Source organism: Neopelma chrysocephalum, unplaced genomic scaffold, assembly GCF_003984885.1.
Source record: "Neopelma chrysocephalum unplaced genomic scaffold, ASM398488v2 Primary Assembly neopelma1_65, whole genome shotgun sequence".
Classification (NCBI taxonomy): Eukaryota; Metazoa; Chordata; class Aves; order Passeriformes; family Pipridae; genus Neopelma; species Neopelma chrysocephalum.
In genome coordinates, this window is record NW_020897722.1 from 3,646,528 (window position 1) to 3,661,982 (window position 15,455).

A 15,455-nucleotide genomic window follows, 5' to 3' on the forward strand; every position below is an offset into this window, starting at 1 on the left:
GATACTTGGCAGCAGATCCAGCTGGTAATTCGAGAATGTGGGAAAGTTGTCACCAGCCCAGCCTGCTCCTCTGGCTGCCCCGGTGTCTCCAGGCTGGCACCTGGTCCTGCTTGGAGGTGAGAAACCCCCATTAGCATTGCTGGGGGGAGAAGGGAGGTGTTGCACAGAGGCAAAGAAGTGGATTGAGTCACAGTAAGTCCTTATTACTCTTTGAAAATCTGGAGTGGAGACCTGCACTGTTTGCTCAGCTGCTGCTTTGTGGGAGAGGATGTATTTTCTTACAGAAGCTTGTCCTGGTTTCTAACCAGTTTGTAGGAATTGTTACAGAAGGGAGTCACATTTTGAAATGGGCAGGTGTCAGTTCCGAGTGTTTTCGTGAATTCTTTTGCAGTTTAATTTCTCTTGTTGCTACAGTAAATGACAAAATCCTCTGCCTTTAGGAAATAAGGGAAGGTTCATCCATGGAGTTACACATCTGGTGCAGCCAAGTGGGACTTGCCCACATTGCCTAATCCTTTCCTCTGATTTAGTGTGTCTGGCCTGAGTTGAGGTTTTGAATGGGATTTGAATGACTGTTACTTGCTCATCCCTCAGTCCCTAATTCAGAACAAAATCTTTACAGATTTGATAGCACTTCTTTTCTCTGCCACTCCTTTCCCTGTAAGAAAGAGGGGTGAGAGGGAGGAGGAATGAGTTGTCATGTCCCTAATAAGGAAAAAAATACAGGTTTCAAAACCTTTAGCAGAATGTTGCTGTGCATAGATGAGTCTACTGTCTGATACAATAAAAACTTCCTTTTGAAGCCCTGCATAAGGAAAGGGAAGCACAGCTCGAATTCAGGCCAAACTTCCTGCCTTGCTCAAAGTTTCCAAAAAAAAAATCTGCATCGACAGCATCCTGTTGAGTAGAGGAGGGAAGAGCAGCTGCAGCTCGGAGGAAAGTCAGTCTCAAGTTGGGTTTTTGTCTCTATTCTTAGCACGTCTCCAAATGCCCGAGTGCAGGTCATGCTGGGTATAACTGTGTGGGAGCTTTGGGTGGCTGCAAGGCAGAGAAGTTCCCACCTCACCACTCCCTACTCCTCTGGTTGTGCTGCTGGAGCAGTTTGTGGGGCTGTGATCCTCAAAAATACCTCCCTGCCATCTCCCAAATGTATGTTGACTTTGCGGGTCTGCTGAAGTAGCTGGGTGGAGATGCCTGGCTAAGGATGATCCTTCCCCCCTGCCAGGCCAGCACAGAACTGTGCTTCCCTCCATGAAAACACACTGTCTTTGCTCTTCTGTCATCAAATTTCACTTCTAGGTTGTGAATTAAAGCGTAACGTGATCTCCAGCGGTTAGGAAATTGGCCCTTAGGATGATAATTTATATTCTTTAGTCTTTTAATTAAATGACCGAGGCTTTCTTCCATTTCTGTGCCAAAATAGTATTGCTGCGAGCTGAGCCTGTGCTGGAGCACGTGTCGCTGCCAGAGTGTCCCTTGGGAACAGGGACTGTGCTTTGTCCTCGATTCCCACTTGTGCTCTGTTTAGAGTGAACCCATCTCTTAAACCTAAAACAGCAATTTTCCAATTTTCTGGAAAGTCTTAGGAGAATTTTAGGAGAAGAGGGAAAGCCGAGACTCTGTGGGGAAAGATGTGACTATTTTTCACTTCCTGGATTAAATTTAACAAGAAACCAAATAAATCTGGAGCATAGCAGCCAGGCTTGGAAAAGAATATATGGTCGTGGCAACTTGTAGCCAGAGCAACATAAAACTAGCAAGAGGTGATAGCCAGGGGTTTGCTTTTCCTGAACTTTATCTCCCTGGCTGTATTTCTCTGCAGCCAAGTCAAGCATCCACGTGCCCTTTGGCCCTTGAACTTGCCGCTCCAATTCCTCCCAAGCCAGAGCCTGGTGCTTTGGCTCTCATGGAAACCGGGATCAGGGCTGCAGCATGCAGCCAGTGATTGACTTTTTTTTCACTTATTTTGTTCTTGAGTTGTTGTGGGCTGGTTCCAAGTGGAGCTGAGCCCGGACCTCTTTGGAACAGCAGTGGAGTGTGGGGATGGTGTAGGAGGAAAGAGGAGGGGGCTAAAGCATCCCTGGGGCAGTGTAACAGTAGTTGTACCTCAGGCTGGCGAGCCAAACACCCCTTTGGTAACTCTTCTCCCTCCTCCTGCAGAGAAGAGAAGATGACAGCTGCCCGGATTAGGAAATGCCACAAGTGTGGGACCGGCCTGATTAAGTCCGAGGGCTGCAACCGCATGTCGTGCCGCTGCGGCGCCCAGATGTGCTACCTCTGCCGGGCTGCCATCAACGGCTACGACCACTTCTGCCAGCACCCCCGCTCCCCCGGGGCGCCCTGCCAGGACTGTGCCAAGTGCTCCCTCTGGACAGATCCCACAGTAAGTAACAAAGGGGTTTTGTGAATGATTCTCACCCCAATTTCAATCACTGTTCCGCACCAGCACGTTGAAATACGCGCCTTCCACTGGGGAGAAAAGCTGGTTTTAACCAGCACAACTTTTTTCCCTTCCCAAGGGCAGCTAAAAACCACACAGTCCTGCATCAGCACAGGGTCACATCTGACCACAGCTTGGAAGGAGCTCGTGTCGCTTTAGGGAAAACAGCTTCTGTCAGACAAGGGCTTTGGCTGGAAGTGCTCCGAACACTGTTTGAGGGAGCGAGGCTTGTGAAAAGAGCTGGTGGGGAGCTGCTGGCTCCAGGCATGGTAGCTGGCATTGGGATTATTGGGACTCATTCCTACTTTTGCAGCTGAGATGGTGTTGGCATGGCTTGGCATCTGGAGGGAAAGGGAATTGTGGTTTTGCTGCCCAGATCATCTGACTGCTGGTTCTGAGTCCCATCACAGAGATGGACCTGTTGGAAAGCTGTCTGGGAGCCTGGAGTTGTAGTTGGGTCCGTTCTCAGGGCTGTTGTGAACAGCTGCAAAGGGAGAGCTGAAGCATGGAGAGAGCTGTGAGGGAAGCTGTAGTAACTTAATACAGCTCATAGCTGTGACAGACATGGGAAAACTTGCTGCAGCATCTCTGTAAATAAAGGTCTTCAATACCAGAAATCTAGAAGGAATGTTGGTAGGAGCAGGAGTTGAATTTCCTGATTTCAGCAAAGCTGTAGAGCAACAATGTGGATCTGCCTTCCCTGGGCTTGTCTGAGCTTCCTTTTTCCCAGTGTTTCTTTGTCTCGGGCTTCTGCAGCTTTCCAGGCTGCTCCCAGCCCCCCTCTCTGCAGGGGATGTGCACAGTCCTGTGTCTGTAAGGAGCCAAGGAAAAGCCACTCTAAATCCCTGTCTTCTACCTGCAGGCTCTTGGGGATCTCCCAGCATGTCTCAACCAGCGTAAACTTCCTAGTCCTCTGCTTGCCTGCTTTTATTCCCTGCATTATCCTGTCAATGTGAGCTGTTAAACCAACACAGACACCTCCTTCCAGGCACCCCTGTAGCGTTTCCAACACCTGGTTACATGCTCCTGGGATTCCTGTCCCACTACTCCCCATTTTCCACCAGGATGTGAATCCAGGGTTGGGCAGCGCTGTTATCCGTTGTTCCCGTCAGGCTGGTGATTGTGCTGGGTGATGGCGTTTGTTCAGAGCCAGAGAAAACATGAGGCCCCTCAAAAAGCTCGTACTGTACTTTCAAATAAATAAATAAATAATCAGCACAAAGAGGCCACTGTCACCAGGCCCTTTCCAGCTCTCTAATTAACTGATGTTGTGGCAAAGAAAAATTTCCCGCTGTCAGCACAGAGCTGGCACTGCCTGCCCTTGTATTTTTTTATTATTCTTTGGATGACAAAGCGCTGGTGGGCTGGGGAGGTGAAGTTGGGTGACTGTCCTTGCTGCAGTGCAAAGAGTAACGTGAAACTCAAATGCTGGCTTGAAGCTGAAATGATGGTGGGTACCTGTGTGTGTTTTCCTCCTTCATAAGGGGCTTGGTGACTCAATCCCAGCCCTTCCTGGGTGATCTGTGCTCTCATATGGGACATGAAAACAGGAGTTATCCTGGTAGGTGTGAAGAGGGGAAAGGAATTGGAGGATTTGAAAGAGCAAAAGACCATTACATCAGCGGTGTCCTGTCCATTGTCAGGGATGATGTCCACCCAAGGATCCACCTGTGAAGGATCTGGTTTGGATTTCGCTCTCTATTATTTACAGCAAAATTCAGGTTTCTTTAAAATGGGGAACCCTTGTTCTTTTCCAAATGTTTAATGTTTTCCAAGCCTGAAATGATTCTTGTGAAAGTATAAGTAAAACCTATTCATTAGCTTGGGTTAAAAACAAATTAAAGACAGTCCTCTAGGAACAGCAGCATCTGTTAGTCTTTGTCTCAAGTGATCTTGAGAGAGTAAAGCAGAGGCTTCAACATTTCCCATAATTAAAGGTTAGTTAAAATCTTGTCCCTACACTGTAATCAGGCTGGAGTCTGATTGAAGAGTATCGCTGCAATATTTGCTGGCTCTGGGACAAGCTGCAGTCGGGCTGTGGGCAGCAGGAATTGTTTAATCCCTGCATTTCTTCTGGAGCTAATTGGTGCCCCTGTAGGAGGTGAACATGTTCCAGGAGCTCTTCCCAGGAAGCTGCTTGGCCAGAACTCCTCGTGTGCCTGTCCTGCAACCCATGTGGGCTCTGGCTCAGCTTGCTGGGAGGGGCTGATGCAATATTGCCAGAGACAAAGCTCGGGAAGGAGCAGTGGGAATAAAGCTATTAGAAAGCACCCAAAGGAGAGCTATGAAGATGGGGAAAGGTCTAGAGGGGCCATACAAGGAGCAGGTGAGGTCACTCGGTCTGTTCAGTTGGAGAAGAGGAGGCTGAGGTTAGACCTCATCAGGGTCTGCAGCTTCTTCATGAGGGGCAGCAGAGGGGCAGCTCCGATCTCTGCTCCCTGGTGACCCAAGGGAACAGCATGAACCTGTGTCAGGAGGGTTAGGTTGGATGTGAGGAAAAGGTTCTTCCCCCAGAGGGTGGCTGGGCACTGACCAGGCTCCCCAGGGCAGTGGTTGCAGCCCCAAGGCTGCCAGAGCTCAAGGAGCATTTGGACAATGCTCTCAGGGACAGGGTGGGATTGTTGGGTTGACCTGGGCAGGGCCAGGAGTTGGACTGGATGGTCCTTATGGGTCCCTTCCAGCTCAGGATAGTCTATGACTCTATAATTTGGCTCTGGGACACGGGGGCTGTGTTTGCCCTGATTTCTAAATATCTGTGGCTAACCTGAGCTTGGTGTGTGCATTTTATCCAGCTTTTACAAATCCCGTGATGCAATTTGATTAATGCATTCTGGCTGTTTTGGTAAACCAGGTTCTGCTCTCAAATGTATCATTTTGAATTTAATACTCATCTCTGGGCTATCAGTAATGTTGCACAGCGGCTTTTTTTTGGCTTCAAAGTTTAAGATGTTTTCAGTAAACTCTTCAAACCCTCCCAAAGGCCCTAAAGTTCAAAGCAGAAGACTAATCATCATGAGGTGTTTGCAATTATCCCTCCTTCTGGTGTTATAAAAAGATGATGCTGAGCGAACACTGTGCAAAACTTCAAATGCATTAAGGAAATGCATGAAGTGCACAACGCTGCCTTCAGGATTTGGAAGGGGGGGAAGCTCCCTTAAATTTAGGATGTGGGGTTTGTGGTGGATTTTTTTTTTTTTTAACTGCTATAAAATGCCTCAATCACAAGCATATGGTTAATCCAGGGAATTCGCAGAAAGCCATCGATGTGGAATGCCTGTTGCTAAAATAACTCTGCATTTCTTAAACGCCAGCGTGTGCTTCGTCCCCATCCCGGCCCCCCTTTTCCTGCAGCACTGCGGATGCCCTGTTCCAGTTACAACACAGCCTGCTTTTATCCCTGCTTCCTGCTGCATGGAGGAACACGCCGGAGACAGCCGATGCCTGTTCTTGCTCAGGCTCTCCGCAGCTGATCTGGGAATGATTTGAAACAAAACCCCTGAGTCCTTTGGAAGCCTCTGTCGCGAAAAATCATTTCAAGTTTATTAGTAACGGCTGCGGCCACACGTACGTGGAAAAAGAAAGCAGTAAAAGGGGGCAGAAAGGGGGAGGCAGCCGTGGTGGAGCACTTTCTAAAGTAGGGGAGGGGTTGCACAGCCCAGAAATAGTCACCAGGTCTCTTGTTTTCCCTCCTTTCAGGAGGCGGCAGCCGCTTTCCTGTGACACTTAATAATTAAAGATAACGAGAAGCACAGGAGATAAAAACAGAGCTTTCAAAAGCTCCCTGGCTGGCACTTTTGTTCTGGGCAGAGGAGGTTTTATTTGGGGGGAGGTTGTCTCTGTGTGACTTGCCGAGCTTTTATCTCCTTTGCTGCTGTATTTTCTCATTCCCAAGGGCAGCTTGTTTCTCCTTGGGCTCTTTCTGCATGTGGCAAGACCCTGTGTGGGTGCTGGATGAGGCTCCCCTGCACCAGCATTGTTGTAACAGGCCTCCCTGCCATGAAAAGGTGTCTCTCTTAGCAACCCAGCCCGGCTCCTCAGCTAATCCATCCACAGACGGAGCCATCCGTTCTGCTGTGATTGGCTCGGTGCTCCCGCATTCCCTGGATTCAATGGGAGAGGACTGAAAGGAGAAGCCTCCTCCACGCCGAGATCCTTTCCCAGGTGGGGGATCCAAGGGCAGGCTCCCACACTGACCAGGGATGAGTGTTTATTTTTTTTGGCTCTGGGACTGGGGATGGCTCCTGCACGGAACATCCTGCAGGCGGGTCTGGGGCAAAGCTCAGTCCTGTTTTGCCTCTTGAAAACGCAGCTGCTGTAAAATAAGCACTTTTGTTTTCTGCAGTGTTTGCAGATAAAGAGGGTGAATACATCTCAAAGATCCTTTGCATTTTCCTCTTGGCCACCTCCCTTCTCCCATGATGCAGTGGAGTGTGGGGAAGGGCTGTGCTGAGCAGTGCCTGCATTTCTGCTCTCACAGAAGAGCCAAGTTACATCCTTGCTCCAAAAACACATGGCCTGGCCAGTGCTGAGACTCCCTCAGGGTCTGGGGGGTTGCTTTTTTCTTTCTCTTCTTTCTTTCCCTTTTTTTTTTTCTTGCTGTAGGCAAAGCAGCTGACAGGAAGATGACTGGTAGCTTGACAAGATAAATCCCCTCAGTCCACACAGCCTGTGAACAGGCTATTAAAATATAATCTAATCCTTTATTAAGGGGCATGAACCTGCTCAGGAAAATGGACACAAGGAGCTTTTGAAATCGTTCTGCAGCCTCCACCTCATGTGATGTTTAAATGGTTTCTCACCACAAATCCAGTCATAAGTGTGCTAATGAAATCTTAATTTTTGGTGTGGGTGCCTCACCCTTCGATGAATCTGTCATCTCTCTCTAATTACTGTGGAATCAAAAAACAAGCTTTGCTTCCAAAGAATTAGAGGTGTTTTGCAAAATTCACTAAAATAGCACTGGGACTTTTTTTTTTAAAATTCTAACCTGCACAAGATGTATTAAGCAGAATTTGTAGCATCAGCTTTCTTTCAGGAACACCCTAAAATTATCTTGCTGTTTACATATCATCAATTCTTTTGTTCCATCGGGGATGTGGATCTTTCCTGAATACTGCAGTTATTGAACTGTGCTGTGTATTCATCACTTGCCAAATTTCATGTCAACCTCTTAAGTAGGAAGGTGCGTCTTGTGCAGTGTATTTTTGTTCTTTTGATATTAATGGATACCAGTTTTTCAGAAATACTGATGCAAAAAAAAAAAAAATTCCAGGCCAAGGCTTGGTATGTGGGATTAAGCGTAAGCACTTCTTAACCTTCCAATGGGAAAATACACTTTTATCAGCAGAGAAGCAACAGAGCTGATAAGTTCTGTTCTTGGGCACGTGGTTTGTTGTGCCTCTGCTGCAATTTGCAGAATTAGTCATCATCCTGATCCAGGTCTGTTCCTGGCAGGTTTTTTGCACCTGGGGTGTGCTGTGAGCTGAAACCCAGGAGGGGTTAAGTGGGGACCTCTGGCTGCTGCATTTGTGGGGGTGTGTTTTATGTTGTCCTTGGGAGTTAGGAGTGGTTTTGGAGGCCTGGCAGATGGGGTTTGCTGTCCCGTGTTTCCCGTGGCGCTCTGGGAGCCACAGTAATTGAAGCAGCGTCACCCTGGTGAGGGTGCAGGTGGCTCCCGGCTCTGGGGCAGATGGATGTGTCCAGCCCCATTAGGAAGGTCAGCTGCAGTTTAAACTGGGAGGGTCGAGCACCCTTTGCTGCAGGAGGATGTGCAGAGTTGTGCTCTTGGTGTGTCTGATCCTCCAGGTTTGTGCAGGGCTGACTGGAACTGCAGCATCACGGGGGGTGGTGTCCCTGGAAAGCACCATTTCAGAGGGTTAATCATAGATTTTTGTTGCAAGGGACCTTAAAAATCATCTCCACCCCTGTGGCATGGGCAGGGACACCTTCCACTATCCCAGGTTGCTCCAAGTGCCATCCAACCTGGCCTTGAACACTTCAGGGATGGGGCAGCCACAGCTTCTCTGGGCAACCTGTGCCAGGGCCTCACCACCCTCATGGGAAAGAATTTCTTCCATAATCACAGACATAGACTAAAGTAAAAGGTTTTTATTTTGAAGTTAAAAGACACTTCTGCACGTTTTTAGGCTTTAAGGTGAGGTTTGTACCTTTGTGTGAGGAAAGGAGATAGGGTGATCTTGCTCAGCTGAGCTTAAAATATATTTCCTGTCTTATAACTAAAAAAAAAACAAACCACCACCTTCAAGTACATCTTTTTCAGTAAGTAGCAATAAAATATGAGTGGTGATTTTCTCCATTTTCAACAGCATTGCAAAAAGATAGTCTGAGAATTAAAAAATATGAAGTCTTAAAGCTTTGGGGCTACACTTTGAGAGCACTTCTGGGGCAGCAAAGGAGCAGGGGATGTTTGGTTGCCTGTGGAACATGCCCAGGTGGTTTTCCAGCCAGGGAACATCACAATCTGATACAAGGGGGGTAGTTAGACATTCCCTATAGGCTCAGAAGAGCCATTCTTCAGCAGTTTTTATGGAGATAGATAGGCTGTAATTAACAGTCCATGGAAGCAGCCTGCTTGGAGAAGAAAAAGGAATGTCCTGGAAAGTCTTAATTTTAACCATTGACTCACAGGATAATAAAAGGCAGGGAAGTATTGAGTTTTTTGCTTTCTGCACATTAAGATAACTGCAGTCTCCCAGGGAAACCTTATCTGGTGGTGGAGGAGGGGACTTTTCCCCAAGCTTCCCAGGCACTGCTGCTGGACATGTGCAGGACTGTGAGATGAGAACTGGGAAGCTTAAAATAGTATCAACGTAGCTGCACACATGAAGCATATTTTGAATTTAGTTCCAGAGCACTCTTCAAATACAGGATATTTTCCATGTTAAGAGCGTTCAGGAAGAAATTTATGTGCTTTGGCAGTACTGAAATTAGGATGAATCAAACAGAGCAGAGTCTTGTGCCTTTTGGGGTACTTGGGTACCCTCCTGCTCCCCTTGCAGGAGAGCTGCTGGAGCAAACCAAACGCTCCTTTGGGTGCAGGAGCGCAGAGTGCCTGATGTTATGTGTCACCCCACAGCTCCTGTTCTTGGCCTTCCTTCCCTAATAACCAGCACCAAGGGTCAGACACGTTCCAGGAGGTTTGGCTGCTCTCTCTGAAAGCGCCAGGTAGGGTTTCACCCTGAGGGACATGGAGCAGCAGCAGTTCAGCCCTGCAGGGACCGGCAGGACCTCGCTGCCATCACTGCACATATGGCAGTGCCTGGCACTGGGAGGGAGTTCTGTCCTCGGAGCTGTGGGCTCTGTGACCCTGAGAGCTGTTCTTTCTGTGGTGCAGTGCAGAATCTCATCCGAGGCCTCACCGCGCCGTTTGATCTCACCGTCGCTCCTTTGCGTCGAGAGAACAGAGGCTGATGAGACGCAGAAGGACAATTTCAATTTCTGGCTTGTCCTTGTGTTCTCAGCAGCAGCTCTGAATATTCCTGCTATAACCTCTAGACAGACATTAAAGAAACATATTGCGATTTATGCCCTTCTAAGAGTTACAGATAAGATCTAAATGGCACCATTTAGCTACTAGAGCCAGGATTTAAGTTGTGTTAATTCCAGCTGTTGGGCCAAAAACTCTACAAGTGCTAGTATAATGTAAATATTTAATAGACTATTGCCATTTAAAAGATTAACAGCTCTTCAGAGGGGTGGAACTGGGTTGCAGTTCTCTGGTTTCCATCAAGTCAATGAATTTTAGTGCTGATCTCCTTGGAAAGCTGATCCAAGCCTCTTGGTCATACTCCATGGAGTGCAGGTTATTTGTGCTGCAGTTCCCCCATCACAGCCTTGCTTTTGGCTAGACCTGGGCCAGCCCCAAACGAGGGCAATTCAGCCAAATTCACCCTTTTCTGTTTTCCCTGTGCCAAAAAGAAAAGCAGCATTGAGAGAACAGAAGGCTGCTGCAGCAGGAATTATCCCACTGACTTTGGGTATTCCTCTGATTTCCAGGAAGACGATGAGAAGATAATCCAGGAGATTCAGAAGGAGGCTGAAGAGGAGCAAAGGAAGAAGAATGGAGGTAAGTCCCAGTCTGTAGCTGTGCTTTGGAATCAGACTGAGGATAATGGGACAGCATAGGGTTCCCAGCTGCTGACAAGTCTCTGTATCTTCACTGGCCTCTGTTCCTCCCAGGAACCCATGTAGCTTTAAAGTGCTGTTTCCTGCAGACCTTTGCTGGGACTGTGGGCAGGCACAAGGCTTGTGTCCAGCTCTCATGTGGCATCACGTGTACTGAGTGCACAGACCTGTCCCCTCTCCACTTAGCAAAGTAGCTGAAGGGCTCTTTCAGCTACTACAGAAGAAACCTCTGTGCTGTGTTGTGGGGAGCACAGGGGCTGCCCCACATCCTGGGAGAAGGGGATGTTCCCCCTTTGTGGGGTGGCACTGATAAAGCAGCCAGCCTGGAAAGCTCGTGCTGTGCTCCGTGGCACCTGGAGCAAGGGAAGGGTAAGCAGTGATGCTGTGGGGAGCAGCAGGCTCTGGAATGTGCTGGGGATGGAAGAGGAGGCCGATGGCAAATGTCAGACCTTGGAGCCTGGGGAGTTGGGTTTGTGGGGTGACTGGTTCTTTGCTCTCCTCCCTCTGCAGAGAACAGCTTCAAGCGGATCGGCCCTCCCGTGGAAAAGCCCGTAGAGAAGATCCAGAGAATTGAAGTAATCCCTAGGCCTGTCCCTCAGAACTTCCACCAACCCCGGATGCCCCCGTACCCCTTCGTCCACCCGCCCTTCCCGCTGCCTCCCGTCCGGCCCATGTACAACAACATCCCCCTCAACATCGGCCCCATCCCCGCTCCCTACGTGCCCCCACTGCCCAACATGAGGGTGAACTTTGACTTTCCCCAGATCAACGTGCAGCTGGAGCCCAACTTGCCTATGCACTTTGGCCCTCAGCCCCGGCACCGGTTCTGACCTGGAGAGTCACTGCAGGGCAAAGCCACCCTGTCACATCACCCTCTTCCCGCTCCGCCCCCTCTGGGTTTAGCCAGCAGCCAGGGGACTCAGTGTCCCTGCACTGCACCTTCTCCAGGGCTTATCCAAACCTTTGCAATCCAACATTTCAACCTGTGCTGCAACAGGGCTTGGTGCTGCATTTCCAAGGGGTGGAATTCCACCCTGTGTTGGGCATCCAGATGTTTTGTTTTGACAAAGCCTGTTCAGGGAGCTGGTGGGAGGGAAAGTGAGGCTTTGTGGAGCACAGGGATACAGCCGTTCCTCGGGGGCTTTCCAAAAATCCCGCCTTCCTGCTGGCCAGAGCAGCTGCTGCACAGTCATGTGAGTCTTGGGAGAAGGGTGGAGAGACTTGGCATCTGAGTAAGACTTTCAGAAACAAGGTAACAGGAGGTGGCTGCCTCGGCCTTCTGCCTGCAGAGAGGCACAAGGCTGGGGTTCCCATGTTCTCCAGTGTCCCTGGACCCTGCTGGCACCTCCCAGCAGAAATAAACCGTTCAAAACCAAGTCAATCTTGCATTTTTAACATTCCACTCTGGAAGTGGAGTGAGGGGCTGCAACATCCCATTGCTGAGATCTCAGTGGGAAGCACAGAGCCATGGTCTGTTTGGGAGGTGTTAGCAAGTGGCAGATTTGGGCACCCAAATCCTTGGCTGGACTGAACTTTCCTCCTTTGAAGGGCTCAGTCTTTTCCCCCAGAAGTGGGTGCTTCCAAAATGTTGCCTTTGCTTTGCTGTTCTCCTCTGGCATCCCAGACCTCCCCCAGCTTCTGGCTGCAGTGCTCAGACAGAAGCTGGAACCACCTGGAGCTGAAGCTGTGCCCTTTATTACAAAAACTGCCTGGGAAGCACCCGGATAGATGTGTAGGCAGTGCTCTGTGCTGTAGCAGGAAAAGTGGGAATGACTCCCATAGCTGTGCATGCAGACAGGGTGGGCCAGGAGCCCCTGCAGCTGAACCCCCACAACCCAAAAGGCAACTGTAGCCTCATGCTTCAGGAAGCTGGCTGCTTCCATGGCACTAAATAACTTCTGAAAATGTGTGTGTCAGCTTAATTGGCTTTGGAAAAGCGTGTTAAAAGTTAAACCTGTGTATTGCAGGGCTTAGGAAGTGAGGGAAAAGCAAAACTTCCTTGTGAGAAGCGGCGGGTGCAGTACTGGGCTGTGGGAGGAGGGTGGCACAAAGCCTTTCCCCCACAGCCCTTGGCTGTGCTGTCTGGTACAGGCCCCTTCTAGAAAAGAAAATGGTTGGAGTGGAAAAAAAAAACCTCTTCTTGGGCTGCTTTTAGCAGCCCAGTTGTGCTGTTGTTCTCCAGATGGTTTGTTCTGGGCTTCATCCTGTTCTGTCCTGCTGGGAACCCTCTGGGTGCATTTCTCCTCCTGTTATTCCCCCCTGTATTTGAGCATCCAGGTGTTTTGTGGGTTTAATTGTTTTTTTTTCAGGTAAAATTCCCTATCTCCACCTCACAGTTCCTGCCAACCCCCCGCGTGCCGCTCTCCGCAACCCCGGCCCCCGTCGGGCGTGCAGGGAGTGCTGGGCACAGGGTGTCGGTGGGATGCTCCTGGACAGGAGCCTGGGACAGCATCTGGGGGCTGTTGTCCCCAGGAAGATCTCCCAGAGGCAACTTCCATGCCTGTTGGAGCTCAGACAGCAATTTTTCCCGTTGCCTGTGGGTCGAACATACCCTGTGGCTGCTCCGCTTGGCTCGTCCATGCCGTGGTCTCTCTGGCATTAATAACCAACTGCTATTCCTTTGCTGCTGGAATTTTTCTTTTTTTAAATTAATTTATTTCTGGGGGCTGTAGGAGCTTTATGACTTGCTGCTTGGCTGGGTTTTAGCCAGGTTTAAATGCTGCCTTTCATCGAGTGATTCCTGTGATAGCCAGGAGCAGAGTGTCCTGCTGGATTTGGGGAGGGAGGGATGTGTCACAGCAGCAGCAGGGGACAAGGAAACAGAGACAGGTCAGAAGAAGCAGAGGGTGCTTCCCTTGTTGAAAGGCAATCCTGTTTTTTTAATAGGTGAGATTCTTTGGGCTCAAGGGCTGGTTTGGGTGAGCCCACCAGGCTCCCTGAGGTGTTGGCCCTTCCCCAGAGGAGTTGGGGGGGCAGCAGCTGGGGCCCAGCTCAGCTGCTGAACCAATGGCCCAAACTATGAAGGAAATACAATGGTGATCCAGCAAAAAATGGTGGTCCAGTCCCACCTTTTAGTGCATATCCAGGGGTGTGTGGGCATGGAGAACTGAGCCTTGGCAGAGGGAAGTGAGGAGGTGGAGCAAGGAGGAATGGAGAAGCATCAGACAGAAGTTGGTGACTGATCCATCAGGGTCACTGCTGCCCTGGTTATGGTCCTAGAGGAACCTGGAGGATGTAGGGGAAGAGGGGACTGCGATTCCCGTGTTCCCTTCCAAAACCAAGAGCTTATTTGGGTCCAAGAGAAGACAAATCGGTGCCTGGTCTGTGATGTGCAGGTGCACCGTGCCTGGCTCTGGGCTCCCTGCACTGCTCCTCTCCCCAAGGAAACACCCCTGGCACCAAAAAAATTTGCAGCCAAAGCTTATGGCTGCTCCTCCCCTCTAACGTGAGAGACCTTGAGTTGTGGTTTCTGAATCTCTGTTGATTTATTAAAAAAAAAAAGAAAAAGAAGAAGAAAAAAGCCCCCAAACTTACTGCACAACCACCAGATCCAGCTGTGACCTGGTCTCTAACTCCTCCATTCCCTTTTCCCTCCTGCCCCTCAGTCCTTGGAACTACTTGTTTAAAGGTTTTAAAGGTCAAAAGGCATTGGGGAGGTTGCTGTGCCCAGGCTGATCCCATAACAGGTACTTCTTATGGCTAATTGCAGTGTCCCATTTACTTGCCTTAAAGGTGGAGAGAGAAACTTAGTATTTGCACTTAGCAAAATGTTGTATTAAAAGAAAAAAAACCTGTAAAGATGTGCATGTTCTGCAACTTTGTATAACAATAGCTGAAAATAAATAGGTGGTTTATTTAAAAAAAAAAAAAGAAAAAAACCCTAAAAATATTTTTCTTTACATTCTGGTAGTAAACAGTTCTAATATTCTGTGTGTAAAAAGTTCCTGTATTATATTGTAATTTGAATTTTTGTAAATAAATTTGTGCACTCTGGCTTTCACCTCTGTGCTTTTGAAACAGCCAAAACATCATCTTCCCATCCTGCCTGTGCTAGCCTGGTGCTGGGATAATGCCAGGGCGTGGGGCCAGATCCCAGCCTGTGCCAGTGAAAACTCCACAGGTTGCAAGGCAAAACCCATTTGACCCTCCTGGAACAGCTTAATATGTTCCACATGCTCCCAAGATAAAACTGGATGGGATAGAAAATGGTTTCCAGTCTCTCCTGTAAATGGAAACCAGGATGGGGAGGAAGGCTGGGGGGGGGTTCCCTTCTTGCAGGAGTGTTGGTAAATGTTGGTAAATGCAGAATCCGGCCTTAAGGGGAAAAAAGGAAATGTGTGTTGGCAGCTGGGAGAGAGGGGAAGGATGAGAGTCCTTCCTGCAGCTCCAGCGTCCCTTCCCTGTGCAGGCACCCACTGCCAGAGCTGGCAAAGCTGCCTCCTCCCCAGGCCGGGTGTCACAGTTGGTGCCACAGCCACGCACACACGGGTGTCACAGTGAGGGCAATTGGAGCTGCTCAGCGTTTCCTGCACTGCCCTGATTTCTCCCTGTTTATAGTCAGGAATGAACATCCTTCCTCCCTTTGGCCCTTGCAGTGCTCAAACCCCGCTCTGATGGTGACGGTCTCTGCAGGCGAAGCCCTCCCGCTCTCCCCCCACAGTGTGTGTTTGGATGGAGCTGAGCAGCTGCCCTTTTCCCAAACTGTTTCAAACCAGCTTTACATTTTTAAAGCCAAGCAGGAGCCCATCAGTGCCCTGCAGGTGCCCAGCCAGGCTGTGGTGGTGAAGGGTGGCTGCTCTCAGTGCAGGAGTTGGCCCCAGTCCCCCTGTAAGCACTTGCTGCACCCCCCCTGCACAGCCAGCACTGGGCC

General features: G+C 49.4%; 1 protein-coding gene across 14 annotated transcripts in view; it reads left to right on the forward strand.

Moving 5' to 3' along the window:
• The window catches only part of RNF216 (ring finger protein 216), a 77,807-nt gene extending 63,224 nt beyond the window's left edge, over positions 1-14,583 (forward strand). For all 14 annotated transcript variants that reach the window (XM_027683687.1, XM_027683684.1, XM_027683676.1 and 11 more), the window contains 3 exons: positions 2,161-2,383; positions 10,457-10,526; positions 11,096-14,583. In XM_027683687.1, coding sequence (XP_027539488.1) covers positions 2,161-2,383; positions 10,457-10,526; positions 11,096-11,415 — 613 coding nt within the window. In that variant the 3' untranslated portion in view covers positions 11,416-14,583. The remainder of the gene's footprint in view (positions 1-2,160; positions 2,384-10,456; positions 10,527-11,095) is intronic.
• The last annotated feature ends 872 nt before the right edge of the window (positions 14,584-15,455 follow it).